The following is a 23,440-nucleotide window of genomic DNA, read 5'->3' as shown; positions in this document are numbered from 1 at the left end:
AAGTTTCAGCATTGTGATGTAAAGTGTTTTGTTTGTTTGTTCTCATGTTTTACACATTATTTCTTCACAAGGCCCATCTGGCAAACGGGCATCGTCCACGGCCTCCAAAGAGTCAAACTCCTCACGTGATCGATTGCGAAACTCCAGAAACTCTAGCAGTAAGAAGCAGTCATCCACTGGTGCTTCTGACCGAGCCCAGCCCAGGCATTCCCGTGGACTGGCGCAGACATCAGATTCAGAGAGCCGCATGAGCAAATCAAAGTCTGACGGACAGCTAAGTGATAAAGTGGCCCTGGAGGCCAAAGTAAAAAATCTGTTAGGTCTGGCCAAGAGCAAAGACGTGGAAATCCTTCAGCTACGGGGTGAGCTGAGGGACATGAGGGTTCAACTGGGACTGCCTGAGGTTAGATCAACTTCACATTTTAATATAGGGATAGTTCAACCAAAAAAAATAAATTCTCTCATTAATTAGTCACCCTCATGTCGTTACAAACCCATAAGACCTTTATTCATCTTAGGCAACATAAATTAAAAGATTTTCGACGAAATCCAAGAGCTTTCTGACCCTGCATAGACAGCAATGCAACTGCCACGTTCAAGGTTCACGTTCAGAAAATTACGGTCACATGGACTATTTTAATGATATCCTTACTACCTTTCTGGGCCTTGAACATGTCAGTTCCATTGCTGTCAATGCAGTCACTGTCTATGGAGGGTCAGAGAGCTCTCGGATTTCATCAGAAATATCTTAATTTGTGTTCCGAAGATGAACGAAGGCCTTACAGGTTTGGAATGACATGAGGGTGAGGAATTAGTGACAGAATTTTCATTTTTGGGTCAACTAACCTTGTAAGTATTTATGCAGTGATACAAGTACCAGCGAATAGTGTTGGTGCATCTGTAATGTAACAATGTTATGATACTTCTAGGAAGATGAAGAGGATGAGAGGCCACCTGAGAGAGAGGTGGCTGCAGTGATCACAGCTGCAGATGTGGAGTCAACATTGCTGCTCCTGCAGGAGCAGAACCAGGCCATCCGCGGAGAGCTCAACCTGCTTAAGAATGAAAACCGTATGTTAAAGGACCGCCTCAATGCCCTGGGCTTTTCCCTGGAGCAGAGACTGGACGGGGCTGAGAAGAACTTCGGCTTTCCCTCCACAAGTCCTGAACTATCCTCCTCTGGAGGTGGTGGAGGTAATGGAGACTGTGCTACTGTGGCCTCCTCTGTGGAGGGATCAGCACCAGGCTCCATGGAGGACCTCCTTACGGGAGGCCAGCGAAGTGGCTCAACGGACAACCTGGACAGCGAGTCCAGTGAGGTGTACCAAGCGGTGACCTCCAGTGACGACGCTTTGGATGCTCCATCATCGTCCTCTGAGTCTGAAGGTGGCGCTCCGGCATGTCGCAGTTCATCTCGTAAGGGGAGCAGTGGAAACACCAGCGAGGTGTCAGTGGCGTGCCTTACAGAGCGCATCCACCAGATGGAAGAGAACCAACACAGCACGTCTGAGGAGCTCCAAGCAACTTTACAGGAACTGGCAGACCTGCAACAGATCACGCAAGAGCTAAATGGCGAAAATGAACGCCTGGGAGAGGAAAAAGTCCTGCTTATGGACTCCCTCTGCCAACAGAGTGACAAACTGGAGCACTGCGGCCGTCAGATCGAGTACTTCCGCTCACTTCTGGATGAGCACGGAGTGGCCTACTCGGTGGACGAAGACATCAAGAGTGGGCGATACCTGGAGCTCGAACAACGCTACGTGGAGCTTGCAGAAAACGCTCGCTTTGAGCGTGAGCAGCTTTTGGGTGTGCAGCAACATCTGAGCAATACTCTAAAGATGGCCGAGCAGGATAACGCCGAGGCTCAGAGTGTGATCTCAGCACTTAAAGAGCGAAACCATCACATGGAGCGACTTCTTGAAGTGGAAAGGCAGGAGAGGGTTAGCATGGCGGCAGTTCTGGAGGAGTGTAAAGCTGCGGTCAACAGCGACCAGGCTGAGCTCAGCCGCTGTCGGGTGTTACTTGAGCAGGAGAGGCAGAAGGTTGCTGAGCTTTACTCCATCCACAATGCTGGTGATAAGAGCGACATCCACCAGCTCCTGGAAGGGGTTAGGTTGGACAAGGAAGAAGCTGAAGCCAAAGCCGCCAAACTGCAGGACGATTTGGGCCATGCTCGCAATGAGGTAGCATGTCTTCAGGACACCCTCAACAAGGTAAGCATAAGCACTGGTTCATTTGGTTCTTATACTCACCCTCATGTTGTTCCAAACCTGTAAGACCATCGTTCATCTTCGGAACACAAATTAAGATATTTTTGATGAAATCCTCTCTCTGACCCTCCATAGACAGCAAGGTTCCTTCCACCTTCCATGTTCAATGTCAAGAAAGGAACCAAGAACATAAAAAATTGTCCATGTGACAACCGGAATTTTTCGCATGTGTCGTGATACTCTCCAATATGGAATTGTTGACTAAAGTCGTTATTTTGAGGTTTTTTTGCAAATACAAAAAGTGTTCTCGTAGCTTCATAAAATTACGGTTTGACCACTGATGTCAAATGGACTGTTTTGTCGATTTTCTTGGTACCTTTCTGGACCTTGAACGTGGAAGGAACCTTGCTATCTATGGAGGTTCAGAAAGCTCTGGGATATCATCCAAAATATCTTAATTTGTGATCTGAAGATGAGTGAACGTCTTATGGGTTTGGAACGACATGAGGGTGAGTGATTAATGACAGAATTTTCATTTTTGGGTGAACTATCCCTTTAAGAACCATTAATAGCCATGTTTGACAACAACTTGTTTCCTGTCATGGTGGTCCAGCTGGATGCAGAGTACAGGGACTTCCAGAGCGAGGTGCAGAAAGAGTTAGCCGAGCAAAAAAGGGCTCTAGAGAAGCAGCGTGAGGATCTGCAGGAGAAGGAAACCGAGATTGGAGACATGAAAGAGACCATCTTTGAGCTCGAGGATGAAGTGGAGCAGCATCGAGCCGTCAAACTTCATGACAACCTCATCATTAGTGACCTAGAGAGTGAGTTTGATTTGCACATCCTGATTTTGATCTTCCACAGCCTGCACAAATGTATTATGCTCTGTGTCATGATACATTTAATCCAGGGATGCCCAATCCTGTTCCTGGAGATCTACCTTATTGATGAGCTCAGTTCAAACCTGCACCAACATACTTATTTGATTTGGCTGGAGCTGTACTTTGAAGGAAGGTGGATCTTCAGAAACAGAATTGGGAGCCCTTGACCTAAACAGATTTACACTACCAAAAGTGTTTGGACCGTAAGATTTTAAAGTTTTTTAAAGAAGTCTTTTCTGCTCACCGAGCCTGTGTTTATTTCATCCAAAGTACAGCAAAACAACAGTACAATTTTGAAATATTGGTACTATTTAAAATAACTGTTTTCTATTTAAATATATATTAAAATGTGATTTCAAAGCTGAATTGTTAGCATCATTACTCCAGTCACACGATTCTTCAGAAATCATTCTAATATTCTGATTTGCTGCTCAAAAAACATTTATTATTATTATGTTGAAATTCTTTTTTTCAGGTTTCTTTGATGAATAGAAAGCTCAGAAGAACAGCATTTATCTGAAATATAAATCACTTTTATCACTTTTGATCAATTTGAAGCATCCTTGCTAAATAAAAGTATTTATTTCTATAATTTCTTACCCCCAAAAATATATATACTGACTCCAAGCTTTTGAATGTTATATTGTATAATGTTACAAAAGCTTTTTATTTCAGATAAATGCTGATCTTTGGGTCGTTCTATTGATCGAATAATCCTGAAAATAATGTTCTAATGTTCTCCTTTTTTAAATATTAATATTAATAATAAAAATAATAAATGTTTCTTGAAGAGCAAATCAGCATATTAGAACGATTTCCGAAGGATCATGTGACACTGAAGACTGGAGTAATGATGCTGAAAATTCAGCTTTTTTTTACAGGAATAAATTACATTTTAAAATGTATTCAAATAGAAAGCAGTTATTTTAAATAGTAAAAAATATTTCAAAATATTACTGATTTTGCTGGATTTTGGATCAAATAAATGCAGGCTTGGTGAGCAGAAGAGACTTTAAAAAAAACTTTTGGTCGTGTATCATGCTGAAGTGTCTTGCAATATGAAGTCTGGTCCAGTTACTTATGTATCTTCCTCATATCACCACATGGTGGTGCTGGTTGTTTAAAAACGTGGTTTACTTGCATTATTGTATAGTAGTTTGAAGCAACAGTGAATTAATGTTTCTTAACATCACTATACTGCTACAGATATCTTTGTCACCTTTTAGTCTTTATGGTGACATTTAGAATGAGATTTAAAATGCAGTTTGCTTTTATTTTATGTTGCTACAGTGTTTTTTTCCCCATGTGAACCCTGTATGCCCTCAGTTCACATGCTCACTTGCTCTCTTTCCGGTTTCCTGGCAGATTCGATGAAAAAGCTTCAGGATCAGAAGCATGACATGGAGAGAGAGACAAAGATACTGCACCGCAGACTCCGGGTGAGTGAGGGCAGGGGCAACAGTTCATGCAGTCATCTGAGGACCCGGCTTTCACTGATAGCCATCGTTTGAAAGGATGTCTTCAAATTTTAAGTATAATGTTAGGTTAAAACCACAGGGAAATCTTAATTTCATACTAAAGGATTCACTCAAAGGTTTAGTTCACCCAAAAATGAAAATTCTGACATTAATTACCTTCATCTTTGGAACACAAATTAAGATTTTTTGATGAAATCCAAGAGCTTTCTGACCCTGCATAGACCGCAATGCAACTGACACATTTAAGGACCAGAAATATAGTAAGGACATCATTAAAATCCAAAAAGTCCATGTGACATTAGTGGCTCATCCATAATTTTATGTAGCTACTTTTTGTGCACAAAGAACAAATGTGATTAATGTCTAATTATGTCTAGATCTTCATGGTAATCTTTGTCAAACTTTTTAATAATTTCTGTCTTTATCTAGAATCGTCACAGTGGAAGATAATTCAGCACGTTTACTTGCATGTGGTCTTAGATGGGTTTATGCATGTCTATAATTAACCTTCTGCACTTGTGCATTTATGTATGTTCAGGAAGAGTCTGCAGAGTGGCGTCAGTTTCAGGCAGATCTGCAGACTGCTGTGGTCATTGCTAATGACATCAAGTCAGAAGCTCAAGAGGAAATCGGTGACCTACGCCGCCGCCTGCAAGAAGCCCAAGAGAAGAATGAGAAGTTGAGCAAAGAACTAGATGAAGTTAAAAACCGCAAGTACGTGTTAAAACCCAGTGATTAATGTTGTCACTTTTGTACTTGATACTTTTGTTTCTGGTGGTGTAGTTACTTGTTTTTAACTTCTTGTCTCAAACTCTTTTATACAAAATCAATAGAGCATTTTAGGGTTATGGTCGAGATCAAACGTTTACACCCCCTTTTCAGAATCTGCAAAATGTTCAGTTGACCAAAATAAGAGGGATCTACAAAATGCATGTTATTATTTATTTATTAATGACCTGAATAATATATTCCACATTAAAGATGTTTATAGATGATAGTCCAAAAGAGAAAATAACAGTTGAATTTATAAAAAATGACAGCGTTCAAAAGTTTACATCCCCTTGATTCTTAATACTGTGTTGTTACCTGAATGATCCACAGCTGTGTTTTTTTGTTTAGTGATAGTTGTCCACGAGTCCCTTGTTTGTCCTGAACAGTTAAACTGCCTGCTGTTCCTTAGAAAAATCCTTCAAGTCCCACAAATTCTTTGGTTTTCCAGCATTTTTGTGTATTTGAACTTTCCAACAATGACTGTATGATTTTGAGATCCATCTTTTCACACTGAGGACTCATATGCAACTATTACGCTCACTGATGCATCAGAAGGAAAAACGATGCATTAAGAGCTGGAGGTGTAAACTTTTGAACAGAATGATGTGCACGTTTTTCTTACTTTTCCTAAATATCATATTTTTTCATTTAGTACTGCCCTTCAGAGGCTACAGAAGATAGTTACATGTTTCCCAGAAGACAAAATTAGTTAAATTTACCCTCATCTTCAAATTAGAATTAAATTATTATTGATTTGGACCAGTTTTGGTGCCATATTTTTACAAGAGTTATCTGTGAGCACCTTTGTTTGAGTTGAATTATATTAAGGGATTATATGTAGCGGATGAGGGTCACATGACCACTTAAATTTAATAAAGAGTTTCCTGTCTATAAGGAGACGGATTATCCATGTTTAAAATGTGTGACTCTGTACTGTCTCAAAGGCAAGATGAGGAGCGTGGACGTGTATATAACTACATGAACGCTGTTGAGAGGGACCTGGCTGCGCTGAGGCAAGGCATGGGACTGAGTCGCCGCCCCTCCACATCCTCTGAGCCTTCACCTACCGTTAAAACCCTCATCAAAAGCTTTGACAGTGCCTCACAGGGTACCTTGCCATTTGCTGGTTTTATTTCCATTTCATGCATCTTTAATGGGCTTAAAAGGTTGATTTCATCTATTTCTGTATGGTTTCAGGTCCTGGAGCTAATGCTACTGCAGTCGCCGCTGCTGCTGCAGCCGCCGCCGCTGCAAGTACAACCACGAGTGCCCCCTTACCTCGCACACCTCTCAGTCCCAGTCCTATGAAGACCCCGCCTGCTGCTGCAGTCTCTCCCATACAGGTACCTCATAGTTACACAATGACACATATTTCCACAGTGCTTGTTTTTAAAGTGAAGGTCAAACAGTAGCATTCTGGCTCTTTTCCTGCTTGCTGAACCTCGGAAGCCTCTGAGATAGCTGCACTTCCTCCTCCTTTGGGCCTCTTGACATTTCTCACAGCATCGGCTCATTCATGAGAACTACGGAATTTCCATTGTGGGATGGTTTGGTTTCCTTTTACGTTTTGTTTCTAGTGCAGCCATAACTTTTGATTCTGGCTGGATGTGAAACAGAGTTTGGTTTCTATTCATGCAAGATCCTGTCCTCCGTTTCTCAGTTCCAAATCAAAAATGTTGTACATCTGGATCATCAAAAGAGCTGTTCTTACACATTAGCACTATTCCAAGTCAATAAGCTAAGCTGTTAATTTCAGTCTAAGTTAGCTGAATTGAAGGAAAATGATCAATTTTGTAGCTCATCGCAAGGTTTTTTAAATGATTAGTTCAGCTAAAAATGAAAATTATCCCATTTTTTACTCACTCTCCAGGCATCTTAAGTGTATATGACTTCCTTCTTTCAGACAAATCCAGTCTCTTCATCAGTCCAAAGCAAATCAAATAAAGTGCATCCATCCATAATAATAAAAAGTGCCTCACGCGGCTCCGGGGGATGAATTTTTACAAGAAATCTATGCTTTTTACAAGAAAAAAAAATCATGTTTTAAACGTAATAATCACTTTAATCTAGCTTTGCCAACTGTTGTACATGGAAGCTGCTCTGTGAGTCTCGTGAAAACCAATGTTTGTTTACAGGAGCAAAGGAAGCAAAGTTTCCTGACTTTAGAAAAGTAAAACCAGTGTCCTCTTGGCTTATATCGAAATCATCCGTCATTTTTCTTTACAAATCCTCGTTTTGTACTTCTAATTCATCACTTCTGAGCGGCGGATGCACAACGACAAGGTTCTATGTCATCCCCTAGGCTGGCTTCCATGTACAACTGTTAGTGCAAGCTAGATTAAAGTGATTATTACCGTTTAAATATAGATTTTTTTTTTTTACAAAAACGCATTGATTTGCTATACAAAGGCCTTTATTCACACTCCCAGGGCCATTTTTATTGCACTTTATTGGACTTGTTTTGGACTGATGAAGAGAAACACCTGCCCATTGCATTATAAAGCTGGGAAGAGTCAGAACAATTTTTAATATAACTCTGATTGCATTAATCTGAAGGAAGGTAGTCATATACACCTAGGATACCTTGAGGATGAGTAAATAATGGGCTAATTTTCATTTTTTGATGTGCTAACCCTTCAACTGTTTAACCTCATCCCAAGCAAGTAGGCTAAGCTTGCAAATTGAAAAACGCAAAGAACTGGAAATGTTTAATTTGTGACTTTTTATTTTTAGCTTGTCAAAAGTTTCTAAGCAGTTATTGCTATGCCAAGCTAGTTAGCTAAGCTGTTAGCTAGGTAATCTGACTAACTGAAGGTAGGAAAAGCTTTTTTTCTAGCTTATTAATGAGCGTTCTTAACAATGAAGTGCTATGCTAAGCTAGTAGGAGGTTAACTAAGAAACAAAGGAAGAGAAAAGTTTAATGCTGATATTTTGTCCTAACAAGTCAGAAGTGCTTTTCTTGACAAGTTAGTGCTATGATAAGATAGTAGGCTAAGCTGTTAGCCTATAAGCCTGTAAGGGTAAATGAAAACACATTGAATGGTACCGTTCGACCTTTATAGGGACCTATGAAAGCTGTTTAAATTTTTTATTTTTTTAATCTGTTTTAATCGTTAAATTAAAAAAAAAAAAAAAAGCATGTCTAATTAATCCATATCATGAGACTTGCACAATGTAACAGCAATTTATTAAAAGTTTAACAAAAATTACTTTAAGACCCTATGACATGTTTTATTTTTTTCTCAAATTCATATTTATTTTGACCAAATTATGCGTTTTCTATTCATTTTCTGGAGTCCATGTTAATGTCTTAATTAATCAATGATTTAATAATCAAAAGCATCTCTAATTAATTTATTTAATTGAAAATTATATTAATTTATTAATATTTTATTTATTTATTTTTTGTTCAGAAATACAGTTTTGTTTATTTAAATTTTTCTGGTAAATATTTTTTTCAAAAATAATGCTTTAATAATAATTTAATTAGTAGTTGTAATACTATATCATCACATTAGTAATATATTTCTGTCACCGTTTCTTTAAGTTAAACCAAACTTTTATTTTGACAGGTTGCTGTGCAGACCTTTAAGTTTCTGTTTGTATATGATATGACAATAGTTTTTTTTTTTTTTTCGAAAGAAATGCTAAAATGCTCAAAAAGTGACTCTCAGAGCAGTTCTACATATTATGTTTGTGTGTTCATGTACAAACACGGGCGTTTCAGTGTGTGTATAGTAAACAAAACCGTGTGTCTGCGCCATTTATTCACAGAGACACGCAGAACATTCAGGATTTGTTGTTGATGTATTTTGCCGCTTAATTTTCACAGACAGTCCTCCATATCTCGTTTTAATTTAAGTGTACTGACCTACTTTTGATTTATTGATTCAAAATTTTCCGTGTTATACAGTAAATTCTATTTAATGACTGGATTCCGTGATTCCCTTGCGGAAATCATTGGGCCCTACCGTTAAATAATGTGATATGTAATTTAAAAGCAGGATTCTGACACAACAATGGCACTATCAAAACACCTACAGCTCATTGGACATCATGCACAGTTTTCAACACGAATACCAGCATCATTTCTCACCTCAGCGTAACACTTGGTGTGTGAACGGTTTTAAAATTGGTTGCGTATGTCAAAGTGACACCCTTTAAAATGTTCAGCACTGAGGATATATAGGGGTGTGATTGTCAGGGCATTATTGAAGTAAGGAGAGGTGAGCTAAGGACAGCAGACAAAGAGGAAATAGATCTAAAGTCATATCCTCCTGAGAGGTTAGCTGCAGTCTGTAGCTGCTTTTGATTGATGTAGAAATCGAATAGCATTCTAAGGGAAAAGAGCGATGGGATTTAACGGAAGCCGACCACAGTCCAGCTGTGAATGTGTAACCGTCAAGGAGAAGTCATGAAGGGAAAGAGACCTTTTACAAAGATCAGGTGCTTTTACGGTACAGCTTCCTTTATTTTTCTTTTCAAGTGCAGGAGAGCACATATGGAGCTTTTAAATGAAATGGAGATATCAATCTATCTTAGAAGTAGAGTAGATTTTATGAGATATTTCTCTTTTCATAATCCTGTCTCACCTGAAGTGACTCTGCTGTTGTTATTCAGTCACAGATATCTTTGTTTTAGATCAGACCATTTGAGGAAAAAATATGTAAGCTGATATTAAGATGATTTAAATGCTGTTTATGTTAATCGCTTACAGAGACACTCCATCACTGGCTCTATGGCTGCTGCGAAGCCCCTCTCCTCCCTTACAGACAAAAGACCCAGTTATACAGACATCAGCATGCCAGGTAACAAACGCAGCAATATTTCTCCTTCAGTCTTTTCAAATGGTCATTATCTGTAGGTAATATCAATTCTTTCAATTCGCGTGACAGATATTACAGCCATTCAGAACTGCAGAAGTGCACTGCACTCCTAACGAAATGGACAAGTTTATGATCTAATTCATAAATATTAGGGCTGTCAAATGATTAAAATTTTTAATCAGATTAATCAGACTTTTCAGTGGATTAATCATGATTAATCACTATTTGCAACGACACCTGAATCCTAACCATTTTTTTTCCTGAAATGCTTACCAAAATATAAATAACAGGACACAGATACATAATTTTCACATTTTCATATTATGCCAGGGCCCGCATCGGGCCTGTTTTAGGCTACTCCTTATTTTTTATATTTTAGACATCCATCAATTATGTGGCGCTGGTGGAAACAACACGAGACTTTTCGCTTTTACTTTCGACAACGGCTCGGATGGCGCAACTGGAAGAGATCCGCGTTCAATCGCACGCAGTAGGCTGAAACTTGCCACAAAATACCGGCAAAAATAAATAATAAATGTGTCGGGGAAAGAGTAAGGACATATCTGAATTATTTATTAATAAAGTGTATTCAATGTGAGTCAATGTCGCAAAGATCCTGCAATCTCATTTTTGGACGCGCCTTGAGAGAGAAATTTATCGTTAAGGATTACGTATTAAACAAGTTTTTGTTTTCGATTTGTTTTATTTCGTTAAGTAATAATTTAAAACTTTCTATAGATATGTTTATCATGTCTGTGAGGCATGCATTTAGCTTTATTTTTGTAAGCACTCCTGTTCAAGAACGAGACGACAGAAAGCGCATCATTTTTGTTTTCTTTATTTTATAAAAACACTGCAACGTTTTTTGGTGTATTACTTTTTCCTTTGTGAGCAAAAATGATGGATAATTTTAAATTGCTTCCACTGAAAAAATGCAAATGATTGAGCTGGTGCCTCGATGACCTGCAAAGCGGCTTTATGTCTTCCACTCTCCACTCTGTCACTGTGTCAGTCACCGCTCTTTCGAGAATGAACCCAGCATAACTATGCAGATTTAATTCCCAAAACATAAGAAAAACGAAAGTTTCATACAAATTCTGAATGGATTATGGCATGGAAAGTGCAAAGCGCGCTCCCTTTATTATCACTAAAAGCGTCACAAATCTTAGTTCATAGAGATCTCACAACGTTCCGTTATAATCAATAAAGCTTTCTAAACTACACAATGAATCTTTTATTTACATCGCGTCTACACTTAGTCAGGAGATGAACAACGCTGGATTGTTTGCCAGATCTTCAATTGGTTTGCTTTTGTTTGAGGTTATATAGCACCGTCTACCCCAGAAGAACCGAGGCCTAAGCTTGGCTATAACCACTCCAGTTACAGAGGGGCTGTCGGCCAGGCTTGTACTTGTTAACTGTACCATCATCATTCTTTTTATATTTGAATCCGTCCATAGGCTCACCTTGCTCCATCTCGCCTCTAGCTCCCCAACCATTTTCCTGACAAATAATTCGTCACTCTGCGCATGCGTGAAATGCGTTAAAAATTTGACGTAATTAACAACAACAAAATAATTAACGCCGTTAACGCGTTATTTTTGACAGCCCTAATAAATATTAAACCTTTTTAACATTATTAAAACTACATACTGCATGACTGATAGCATCTTTGTTCTGGAATATGCTTGTTGGTTTGCTGTTTTAATGTACATGTTTGCTTCAATGTATTTTTAAGATATGAGGTAAGCTATCAGTTGTTGCTTTCAGTATGGCTATAAATGTCACGCGGTATGATATTTGAACTCTCATTAGACACTTTTAACATTGAATAAAGCACATAGTAAGCACCTGAGGTTATCACTAACATAGTTTGTATGTTGTTGTTCCAGCCACGACATTGCGGAAATACATTAATAATAGTAATGTGCGTTGCTAAGAACTTCATTTGGACAACATTAAAGGCAATTTTCTCAATATTTAGATTTTTTTGCTCTTTTAGATTCTAGATTTTCAAATAGTGGTATCTCAGCCAAATATTGTCCTATCCTAACAAACCATACATCAAACAGTACATCTTATTTACTCAGTTTTCAGATGATGTATAAATCTCAATTTAAAAAAAAAGTACACTAATGACTGGTTTTGTATTACAGAGTCACAAATGTATTGAATAAAAGTATAATATATTTGTTATTGAGTTTATAAAATATAATTGTGATGAAAAAGTTTTAAAAGTATAAAAATATACTTTGTCGCCAAGTGGAAATTTGGTCATGTTGTTATATACCAAAAACAGAAAAAATAACACAGTATGTAACTAGTGCTGTCAAATCGATTAATCGTGATGAATCGCATCCAAAATAAAAGTTTAAATAACATATGTGCATGTACTGTGTATATGTATATGTAAATATACAAACATACATGCATATATTTAAGAAATAAATATAATGTATGTTTATATATAATATACATCATATTTAAATATGAATACATATATGTGTGGTAAACATTTCTTAAATATATACGTTTGTGTTTATGTATATACATATAAATATACACAGCACACACACATATATTATGTAAACAAACTTTTATTTTGGATGCGATTAATTGCGATCAAATATAATCAAATTGATTACTTTATGTATCCCAAAAAATATAAATTAACAAACAAATAGATGCTATATACAAATGTAAAAAAAAAAAATCATGCTATTTATAAATGACCATTTATTTGGGTAAATAAATAAAAAAGGTCATATGGTTGAATACATAGAAATTACATAACTAATAATTATATCTAATTAATAAGTAATGCCTAGGACTAACCTCCAAATATTTAATATCGGTCTAACTATTACGAAACACTTTATCAGTGAAGGAAGTTGTAAAATTGGGATTTTCATTCCAGGAAGAGTCATGGAAAATCAAATGATTTTAAAATTATTTTTAATATTACAGATTTTACTTTATTTTTACTGTGTGATTTAAAGTACTTTTCTAGTAATCATAGAAAACTGAAACTGTGTTCGTCAAAAGGTGTGGCGCTCCACCCTGACCTGGTAAATGAACAAATGACTACTTTTTCATGTTTTTTTTTTTAATGACCCATTGCAAAAACCAAAACGCATAATGTGAATCATAGCAGATTTTCCAGAAGTTTTAATGGAGTGGATGTTGTGGCATTTGGATCTAGGAGGTCGTTTCTGAGGAAGAGGTGGCCACTTTCCCGACATCAGAAGTTTATGACCCCGCAAAGTCAGCACTGAACTCATAATGACCTCACATGATAACTCATGCGAAAATACACCAAGTATGAACAAATACTCGGGTTTCAGTGCCCCCTCCCCACTTATTTTCACCATTATTATTCTGGAAAAGGGAGGCGGTGTGTGTTTGTGAACGTGCGAGAGAGGGCATAGAGCCCGTTCGGCTGCTTATTGCAAACTCTTATCAACCTCGACAGCGTTTATATTGGCCGGATGGCTTTTGCGTGGGGGTGATCGTTTGTCCTGTATGACCCTTTATAGCTATTGAGACTTACTGGCTGTCAACCTTAGTCTTTTTTCCCCTCTAATGTTCCTTTCATTTTTATAGATAGATTTATTTGATTATACATGTAATAGTATTTGATTGTCATTGATTTAATGTGCAATAACATTTTATTGTCAATTTGTCAAGTTAGCATCGTTTGTATACTGCAACATTTATTCTTTTCTCCCGTTGTGTTTTTTCCTATTACTGCCAGAATTATATTTAACTCCCAGATGAACTGATAACAGATATTGAAATCCTGATAATGTCATAATGTCTCTTTCTCTGTGTGCAGCTGAGCATCTACTAAGAGCAGCCAATGGCAGTCGCCCAGCTTCAGCTCTTCAAAGAGTCTCAAACATGGACACATCAAAGTCTATCACAGGTGAAGCTTTATATTGAGAAAATCGCTTTTAAAGTTGTCCAGATTAAGTTTTGATATATTTACGGTAGGAAATTTACAAAATGTCTTCATGGAACATAATCTTTACTTAATATCCTAATGATTTTTGGCATAAAAAAATCTATAATTTTGACCCATTCAATGTATTTTTGGCTATTGCTACAAATATACCCGTGATACTTATAGATGCTATAATAAACACCTAACTAATGCACTCATATAGTAATTGCTAAATTTAAATTTACTGCTTAATGATTAAAGGAGACTTATTATGCACCTTTTTACAATATGTAATATAATTCTCAGATGTCCCCAGAATGTGCCTGTGAAGTTTCAGCTTAAAATACCCCACAGATCATTTATTATATCATTTTGAAAATGCCTATTTTGAGTGGAATCAGAAACACGCTGTCTCTTTAAAGCAAATGAGCTGCTGCTCCCCGCCCCCTTTTACAGAATAAAGCTGTGCCTTTACAGCTCGTACCTCAGATACTCTGCCCAAAAACATCTGTTTGGTTTTGATTATCATGTATATCGCACTGAAATCATGCATTTTAAAGCCATATCAGTTTAAACTGATTTACGGTTTTCTGAGCGCATACATTTGAAGCACGAGCACAGAGAGCAGCTGTCACGCAGCATCTGAGTACTAAGTTCTCTTTCATGTCATATTGCGCTTAAACTGTCAGATACACACAAGTTTATGTTAAAAACCCACAGGAGTTACAAAAACAGTCAGTTATGTCTGTGAAGGTAAACAGCTGGGAAAGAAATTGCATGTTTATATTAGATCTGTGTGGCAGCAGCATAATATACAGTAAGTAAATCAATAAATCCACTGCTCTCTTGTCTCCTCTGAGGCTGGGACTCTAAATAGTGCTCTGTGCTACGATACGACTACTGTTACCCAAAAGGTAATCAAACTTTTTCTTTCTCTTTACTGTTTAGTGTCTCGGAGAAGCAGCGAAGAGGCAAAGAGGGATATCAGCGCTCCTGATGGAGGCCCAGCTTCCTCTCTGATTGCCATGGGCTCTGCTGCACCTCCTCTTTCGCTGTCTTCTTCCTCTTCCCCCACAGCCTCTGTCAACCCCACAGCACGCAGCCGCCTTCGGTACGCACCTGCCCTGTAACTGACTTTTAACCTACTACACACACAATGTATCATATAAATTTTTGTTTGATTTGATTCTTATATAAATATCACAGCAATCAATGAACGTGCATCGTGAGAAGTTTTCAATATTCTGATATGAATCTTAAATGCTTGAGTTGATAATATCATGGTTTGGTTTGTTTATCTGGGTAGAGAGGAGCGGAAAGACCCTCTGTCAGCTTTGGCTCGTGAATATGGTGGTTCTAAAAGAAATGCACTGCTGAGGTGGTGTCAGAAGAAAACCGAGGGTTATCAGGTTGGTATAATGACATGTAAAATAAAAGCAGAAAATTATATTATATTATATTATATATTTTTATATATTTAACTGTAACTCTAAAGCACATTGCTTGATTACCTTCTAGGTTTGATTACTTTTTATATTTTTTGCTATGTTATGTTATGTTATGTTATATTATATTATATTAATTAAAATTTGCATATATTTTTTATATATTTATCTGTAACTCTAAACCACATCGCTAGATTACCTTCTAGGTTAAATTACTTTTTATATATTTTTTTGCTCATCAAATGTTGAAATAGCTTTGTCCTTCCACTGTCCTCTTACTCTATTGTAGATGCTGTCAGTTTCATGTCATTGTAGATTTCTGAATTGCTTGGATTGTCTTGGAAGTTTTATTCTTGCTAAATCTCAGCTCAATCTTTTTCCACAGAATAATAGCTGCAATGCTGGCAAATGTCATACCTGTTATATCCATCTTTTTTCCCCTTGTCAGATTTCAGTGAAAAGCACTTTCCTACTTTTTAAACAAGGTCTGTCTCTTCCAGAAAAGCTTGTGTGGTTGTCATAGTCACTGTTTATCGAGATCCTCACCAGGAAGTCCGCTGGATTTCTCTGACACTTTAAATGGCACTTGACGCAAAACAGAGTCGTCAGCAGCACTTCTGAGAACAAACTCGTTGAATTTGCATCATCGGGGCATTTCTATTTATAAATAGCTACAATGTCCTTTTGCAACATGAAGTCTTGAAAAAAAAAAAAATATTCATTTAAAGGATTTTTTTTTTTCCCCCCCTCATTTATAAATTACATAATCCCAAAAACATGATAAAAATGCGGCTTAATGTGACTCTTGTTTATCTTGCTTGTTTGCACATATTTTAAGAAGCGAAGTAAAACAGAGTTTTATCTTGTGTTTCTGGTTGTGTTAACCACCAAGACTCTACCCACATGTGAAACTATGAGCTGTGATCACAACTGATGCTTATCAAAGTGGAACGGAAGATAAATGGCATGATGCTGTTGTAGTTGATATAAACATCAAAATAATGAAACAAAAGAAGCTACTTTATTTCTTTCATTGCTTCCTACTCATCCTTAAAAAAAGTGAGGCTGAAGTCTCTCTGCTCTTCTGCCGCACGTTACGGTGAAAAGTGGAATTCAAGACATTGTGGACATTTTTAGAAATGGATCTGAAACATGTTATTTTGCACTTTAGCACACAAAAGGGGTTGTGGGAGAAGGTATGAACAGGAAATCTGATTCATTTTACACCACAGAAAGATGAGTAAATTTTGCAAGGTGGAGGAATGTTCAATTGAATGCGCCACACTGAATTGCACACAATTCATGACTTAAATTTACTGCACCTTTATTTTCATAATCCTACATTTTTAGTTTTTGCTAATCCAGAATTCAGCAGGGTTATATGAAGTCTGTCATGTCTGTTTGTTACGCAGAACATCGACATTACCAACTTCAGCAGCAGCTGGAATGATGGACTGGCCTTCTGCGCTGTCCTTCACACGTACCTGCCTGCTCATATTCCCTATCAAGAGCTCAACAGTCAGGACAAGGTAAGTACATGAGTTCTGCATCATGACTGTGTCATATGACACTAACTCAGTGGCCCCAAAAAGTATTTGGAAAGTTAAAGATAGTTTACACTACCAGTCAAAAGTTTTTGAACAGTAAAATAAAAAAATCTGCATGTATTTGATCCAAGGTACGGCAAAAACTGTAAAATTTTGAAATATTTTTACTATTTAAAATAACTGGTTTCTACTTGAATATATTTTAAAGTGTAATTTGTTTATTAAAGATACATGATCAGCATCATTACTCTTCATTTAGTCTTCAGTGTCACATTTCCTTCAGAAATTATTCTAATATGCTCATTTGCTGTTAAAGAAACATTTATTATTAATAATATTTAATGCAGTTGAGTAATTTTTTTCAGGATTATTTGATGAATAGAAAGATCCACAAATCAAATACATTTTTGGGGTAAAGAAATGATAGAAATGACTACTTTTATTTAGCAAGGATGCTTTAAATTGATCAAATCTGATGATAAAGATGTATAATGTTACAAAAGATTTTTTATTTTAGATAAATGATGTTCTTCTGAACTTTCTATTCATCAAAGAAACCTGAAAGAAAAAAAAAATGGGGAAAGAAATTATAGAAATTAATACGTTTATTTAGCAAGGATGCTTCAAATTGATCAATTCGGAAGATAAAAACATTTATAATGTTACAAAAGATTTCTTTTTCAGATAAATGATGTTCTTCTGAACTTTCTATTCAACAAAGAAACCTGAAACATGTTTTCAACATAATAATAGTAAATGTTTTTTGAGCAGCAAATCAGAAAATTAGAATGATTTCTGAAGGATCATGTCACTGGAGTAATGATGCTAAAAAAATCACAGGAATAAATTACATTTTAAAATATATTCAAATAGAAAACAATAATTTTAAATATTTCTAATTTTTACTGCTTTTGCTGTACTTTGGATCAAATAGATGCAGGCTTGGTGAGCAGAAGAGGCTTCTTTAAAGAACGTTAAAAAACTTTTGACTGGTAGTGTACGTCGCCGTATAAATAATAAAAATCAAACCAAGTGGCATTTGTTTTAAAGAATTTTGTCTATTTAGGTTAATCTTGGTTTATTTGTCGTTAATCTCATAACTCTGTGTTTTCAGAGACGAAATTTCACCCTGGCCTTCCAAGCAGCAGAAAGCGTGGGAATCAAGTCCACTCTGGTAAGAGGTTTTAAATAGGTATTTTGCATAAGCTTGATCACAACAGCTGATGCAGTAAGTCTGTAGTTTGCACACAAATAGGCATGTTGAGCAGCTCAGGTTTGCACTGGAGCAACGTGCACAAAGACCTAATGCAGATCTGAGGTGGTCTATTAATCATCAAGCTGGAATATTTCTGTGATCCACTCCCATCCTGTAAGCTGACAGCAGGTGAAAAGCTGGAAACACTTAATTATCAGCCAGCGCTGTTTACTTATAGCACACTGTATAGAATTGTTTCTGCTCTATTGTGAACTACTTGGACAATAAGTTTAGCATGCACATACTAAAAGCATCTCTGAAGTTGTTAAGCTCTTGAGAATCGAAGCAGTCTTGTACTCGTCCAGCAAGTCATAGAAATGAATCATTACACAGTCGTGGACATTTCCATGAAGAATATCAATCATTCATGTTATGTTTTGTTTAGAATTTAATAGATAATCAGTATAATCAGAATAAAAAAGAAAATAGCCTAATTTAGTGAAAGGAATGTCTCATTGTAATCGGAAAGATGACTGATTCACAAGCCGCTTAAACTGAGACGAATACAGCAATCTGTCACGCCACATTAAAGAGTGTGAAAAATACATTATTGTAATAGACATATTGTTTGTATTTAACTATAAAACTGGCAGATTTTGAAAGCTGAGACTTTGCAAAATCTCCCGGTGCTCCCAATCTGGGCCATTTGCATACGTAATAGGCTAAAATATACTCTCAAAATATTATAACTTTAATCTCGTAATTGCTACGAATTAATTTTCGTAATTTTGACCTTATTCTTGAAACACTTAGAGTTTATTCTCGAAATATTGACTTTATTGATAAAATATTTCAACTTTATTCTTGTAATTTTGACTTTATTCTCATAATTTTTACTTTGTCAAAATATTTATACTTTATTCTCGTAATCTTGACTTTATTCCTGAAACATTTCGATTTTATTCTCATAATTTTGAATTTATTGTCAAAATATTTCGACTTTATTTTCAGAAATTCAACTTTAGTCTCAAAATATTGTGACTTTCTTCTTGTAATTTCGACTTTTCTCATAATTTTGACTTTATTCTCATAATTTTGACTTTGTCAAAATGTTTAGACTTTATTCTTGTAATTTTGACTTGGTTCTTGTCATTTAGATTTTATTCTCATAATTTTTACTTTATTGTCGAAATATTTTGACTTTATTCTCATAATTTTGACTTTGTCAAAATATTTCGACTTTCTTTGAAATTTGACTTAATTCTCGTCATTTAGATTTTATTCTCATAATTTTGATTTGTCTAAATATTTCGACATTCTCAAAATATTCTTGTAATTGTGACTTTTATTCTCAAAACATTTTGACATTATTTTCAAAAGTTTTACTTAGTTAAAATATTTAGACTTCATTCTCTTAATTTTTACTTTATTCTCAAAACATTTTGATTTTATTCTTATAATTTTGACTTCATTGTTGAAACATTTACAAAAACTGTGACTTTAATCTCATAATCTTCGATTTTTGTTTTATTTTACCTTTTTAAGTGCCACTAAAATACATCGTAGTAATAGAGTAGTTTTTAAATCTTTTTTTTATCTCACCAAGGCTGCATCTGCAGTTTTTTGTTGTTGTTGTTTTTTGTTTTTTTGTTTTTTACAAAAATTTGATAATTTTTTATTTGTTGCTCAAGAAACATTTCCTGTTATTATCGATGTTAAAATATAGTCAGACTTCATTTCAGGACTTTTTGATAAATGGAAAGTTCAAAACAACAGCATTTGATTGAAATAGAAATTGTTACTGTCACTTGTAATCAGTTGCTGAATTCCTTGCTAAATAAAAGTATTCATGTAAAACAAAAGTCCTACTGATCCCAAACTTTTGAATGGTTGTGTATTAAAATAACATTCTTTATCATTTAAAGACACATGCACCGAAAAGTCTTGCTGTGAACCGAGCTGTTTTCGACAAGATAAAAGCTGTGTTGTTTTACACAACCATTGAGGAATTTTAACCAAAGTATGTTACAGACATTTCATAAAGACCCTAAAGAATCATACCAACTTGTGGAAAATAGCCATCCGATGTCCCCTTTAAATGATATAATGCACCTCTCTCAAACATTTAAATTTTCACACGCATTCTCTCTTTCTTTTTCTCTTTCAGGACATCAATGACATGGTCCATACAGAAAGACCGGACTGGCAGAGTGTTATGACTTACGTCACTGCAATCTACAAGTATTTTGAGACCTGAGCACATGAACTTTTATAAACTGTCAAACCAATGCAAACAAATCTCCACCAACTAACCTGAGTGCAACATCCCACCATGTCATCTAGGCCTAATCTCAGCACAAGTCATATTAAACCCATCACAAGGACATCGACATATCAAAGCAAATCCTCTACAGTGGAACACTAATGCAGAATCAGTTTGCCTTGATAATGCTTCAACTCACTGTCGCGTGAATCTTAACACTAAAGACTACCGCTAAGTGTGGATGATCTGAGACTGGATTTGAAATCAATCTTAACCCGCTTGCGACCCCGTGCCTTTCGCCACCTTGAGTTCTTGCTTCCAGACAGGCGTTTGAAGCAAGGTCTTCACCTTAATTCACAACTTGTTTTAAGAGCGAGACGTGCGGATTGCTCAAAGCAGTGCCTAATTGAAACACTTCGTCGGAGAAGCACTTCAGTAGAGGAGAGTTGTACACTAATAGGAGTTAGCACAGTCAGTGGTTAAACAGTTTTTTTACAGGATTGTTTTGAATGCCCGTCGTGGGCGCGTTTTGTTACGACTGTGACGGATCTTGGCTTGAAATACTACATATTAAATAGGGAGGTCAGCAATAAGCTTGTGTAACCCGTTGAGCCATTTCATATGACATTAGTGCTGCTCACCAACAGTATGATACTGTAGTAAACACTATATTCAGATCAGCAGCACATGTGCATGTACTGTCCAGTGTATTAGTCTGAAATAGTATACCAAAAATCTGTCACCATGTCTTTTTGTTTGTAAGCTAACTTCCTTCTGTACTAATCAATTGGTATGTTCTTTCTCAGGATAAGAAAGTCTTGTTGATATCAAGATGAATAACCATATGCGATTCATAATGTTATACCAATACTCGCACATTTTACTGTTTGCAAAGCACAAAAATCATTTTACCTGCACTAATGCAAAATGTAAATGAAGCTACATTCCAGTGCATTAATATTGGAGAGTTTCTGTCACGTATATCCTGTTTTCCAGCTGTGCTGAATTCAGGCATCGCTCTCTTTTCATGAGTTTGAAAGACTTTGGCGTTTCCCACCTGTCTGCAAATATAAAAAGGTAACACGACATTAAAAAAAATAAATAATAATGGACAAAATAGGATTTTTTTCATGAGTGCATTGAAAATATGTGAGGTATGCCTCTTGGTTTCTAAACCCTTTGATTCTTTTAATAGAGTATTTAATATTTCCATTGCTCAGGAAGTATTTCACATTGTTTGAAATAATTCCTATTCAAATTCCAGGGTGTGGAGAGCTATTTTTAGCTCTTGAACATCTGAAAGACAAATCTGCAGTTTCCCTGGTAAGCGTTTAAGATTTATTCTAAACTGCATTGCTGAGCGACTTTACCCTAGCACCGTGATCCCATAATAATTACAAATAAGTGTCAGATTAATTTTATATCTGCCCCATATAAATCCTGACCAAATGTTTTGTTCGTGAGCATAATATCAGCTTAATTTACTAAACAAGAAACATGTTGAGTTGGACCTGCGTCCTGTATATCAGTTTAATGTGCTTCATCAAGCTTTCATGACATTAATATGAATGTATTACAGATATGTTGCCTTTTAGATTATTATTTCTTGCCATTTTTTTCTGTTCTTGAATGCTGAACTTTCTTTTGCTGCCATTTGTTTAGGTTTTTTATCATTATGAGAGCATTATCTTAATAAAAAAGGTCAAATTAGTTACTTTTTTTTTTTATAAATAAATGTGAAAAGCAATCAACATGCTGTTCCTTCTAAATGATTCAGGCACATGGTGTATAAATGTTTATGATTTAGTCATTCTCTTTGGGAAATCCCTTTTAGGCTTTCACTTTTCAAAGATTTATTAATTGGTCTATGAATCAGTAAACAGCTTGTATTATATAGAAATAACAAAAAATGAGGTTTTAATTAATTCTCAGCCCCTTTCTGGACTGGAAATTCAAGTACCGTAATGCATCGTGGTTGCCTTCCCATTTGGCTTGAAGACTTTCGTAATCTTTGTCCTAAACACATTCAAAAGGTCACTAACCCTGGTGAAATAAACAGCTAAAACCAGCCTGGTTTTAGCTGGTCATAGCTGGTCGGCAGGCTGGTTTTAGAGGGGTTTTGGCCATTTTTCCAGGCTGGTCTTAGCTGGTCAGGCTGGAAAACCACCAGCTAAAACCAGCTACTTCCAGCTTAAACCAGCTAATACCAGCCAACCAGCCTAGGCTGGTTTTAGCTGTTTTTTTCAGCAGGGAAGACGGTGGGTGTTTTGAGTTTTGCTCTTGCTCTTTATTGTTGTGAAGGGTGGGTGTTGTGCAGCATGATTAGTACATTTCTAAGATTAGATGTGACGTCAGTCATTACATAGAATAAAAAAAAGTTGCATTTTGTTATGAATGAGACCAATTAATTGGCCTGCTTTCCTGCACAGAGCCCTATTGTCTGTGCCACCATTGATTTTTTTTATTTTTTTCCTCACCGTCCCATGTGTGAATGTAACCTAGATTGACCCAAAAATGTCTGGCTTAACTCTCAAGCTGTCCTGAAGATAGGTCATGGTCAGGAAAGAAAATAAAATTACAAGTGATGGATGAACAATTTAAATCCTTAGAGAAACTGTTACAGTAGTCTATTGTTTACAGAGTTTCCATAAGTTACTGGTAAATCTTAACAAAACCAGTTAAATGGTCAATACAACGCCCATTTCCAAACATTATCCAAGAAGCTAATTAGCTAATTTGAATAATGTTCTTATACGAAATTCTGCCTTGTACGTGTGCTTTCAGTTAAATCCACAAGAAAGACCTGGCACTCCCAGCGCAGTTGTTTCATTGATACTTGATCGCAGGAAGCAGTGGTATCAGTATCTAAACACTCGTTCAGTGT

General features: G+C 36.3%; 1 protein-coding gene across 1 annotated transcript in view; it reads left to right on the top strand.

The window, feature by feature from the left end:
• The window catches only part of specc1la (sperm antigen with calponin homology and coiled-coil domains 1-like a), a 39,116-nt gene extending 16,850 nt beyond the window's left edge, over positions 1-22,266 (top strand). Inside the window, exons 4-17 of the mRNA XM_073819207.1 lie at positions 72-403; positions 930-2,213; positions 2,824-3,031; positions 4,454-4,527; positions 5,105-5,280; positions 6,282-6,445; positions 6,535-6,680; positions 10,055-10,145; positions 13,999-14,088; positions 15,055-15,217; positions 15,413-15,515; positions 16,964-17,080; positions 18,213-18,272; positions 20,461-22,266. Coding sequence (XP_073675308.1) covers positions 72-403; positions 930-2,213; positions 2,824-3,031; positions 4,454-4,527; positions 5,105-5,280; positions 6,282-6,445; positions 6,535-6,680; positions 10,055-10,145; positions 13,999-14,088; positions 15,055-15,217; positions 15,413-15,515; positions 16,964-17,080; positions 18,213-18,272; positions 20,461-20,550 — 3,098 coding nt within the window. The 3' untranslated portion in view covers positions 20,551-22,266. The remainder of the gene's footprint in view (positions 1-71; positions 404-929; positions 2,214-2,823; positions 3,032-4,453; positions 4,528-5,104; positions 5,281-6,281; positions 6,446-6,534; positions 6,681-10,054; positions 10,146-13,998; positions 14,089-15,054; positions 15,218-15,412; positions 15,516-16,963; positions 17,081-18,212; positions 18,273-20,460) is intronic.
• The last annotated feature ends 1,174 nt before the right edge of the window (positions 22,267-23,440 follow it).

Source organism: Garra rufa, chromosome 15, assembly GCF_049309525.1.
Source record: "Garra rufa chromosome 15, GarRuf1.0, whole genome shotgun sequence".
In the NCBI taxonomy this organism is placed as follows: domain Eukaryota; kingdom Metazoa; phylum Chordata; class Actinopteri; order Cypriniformes; family Cyprinidae; genus Garra; species Garra rufa.
This window is presented reverse-complemented; position numbering and strand designations above follow the sequence as displayed.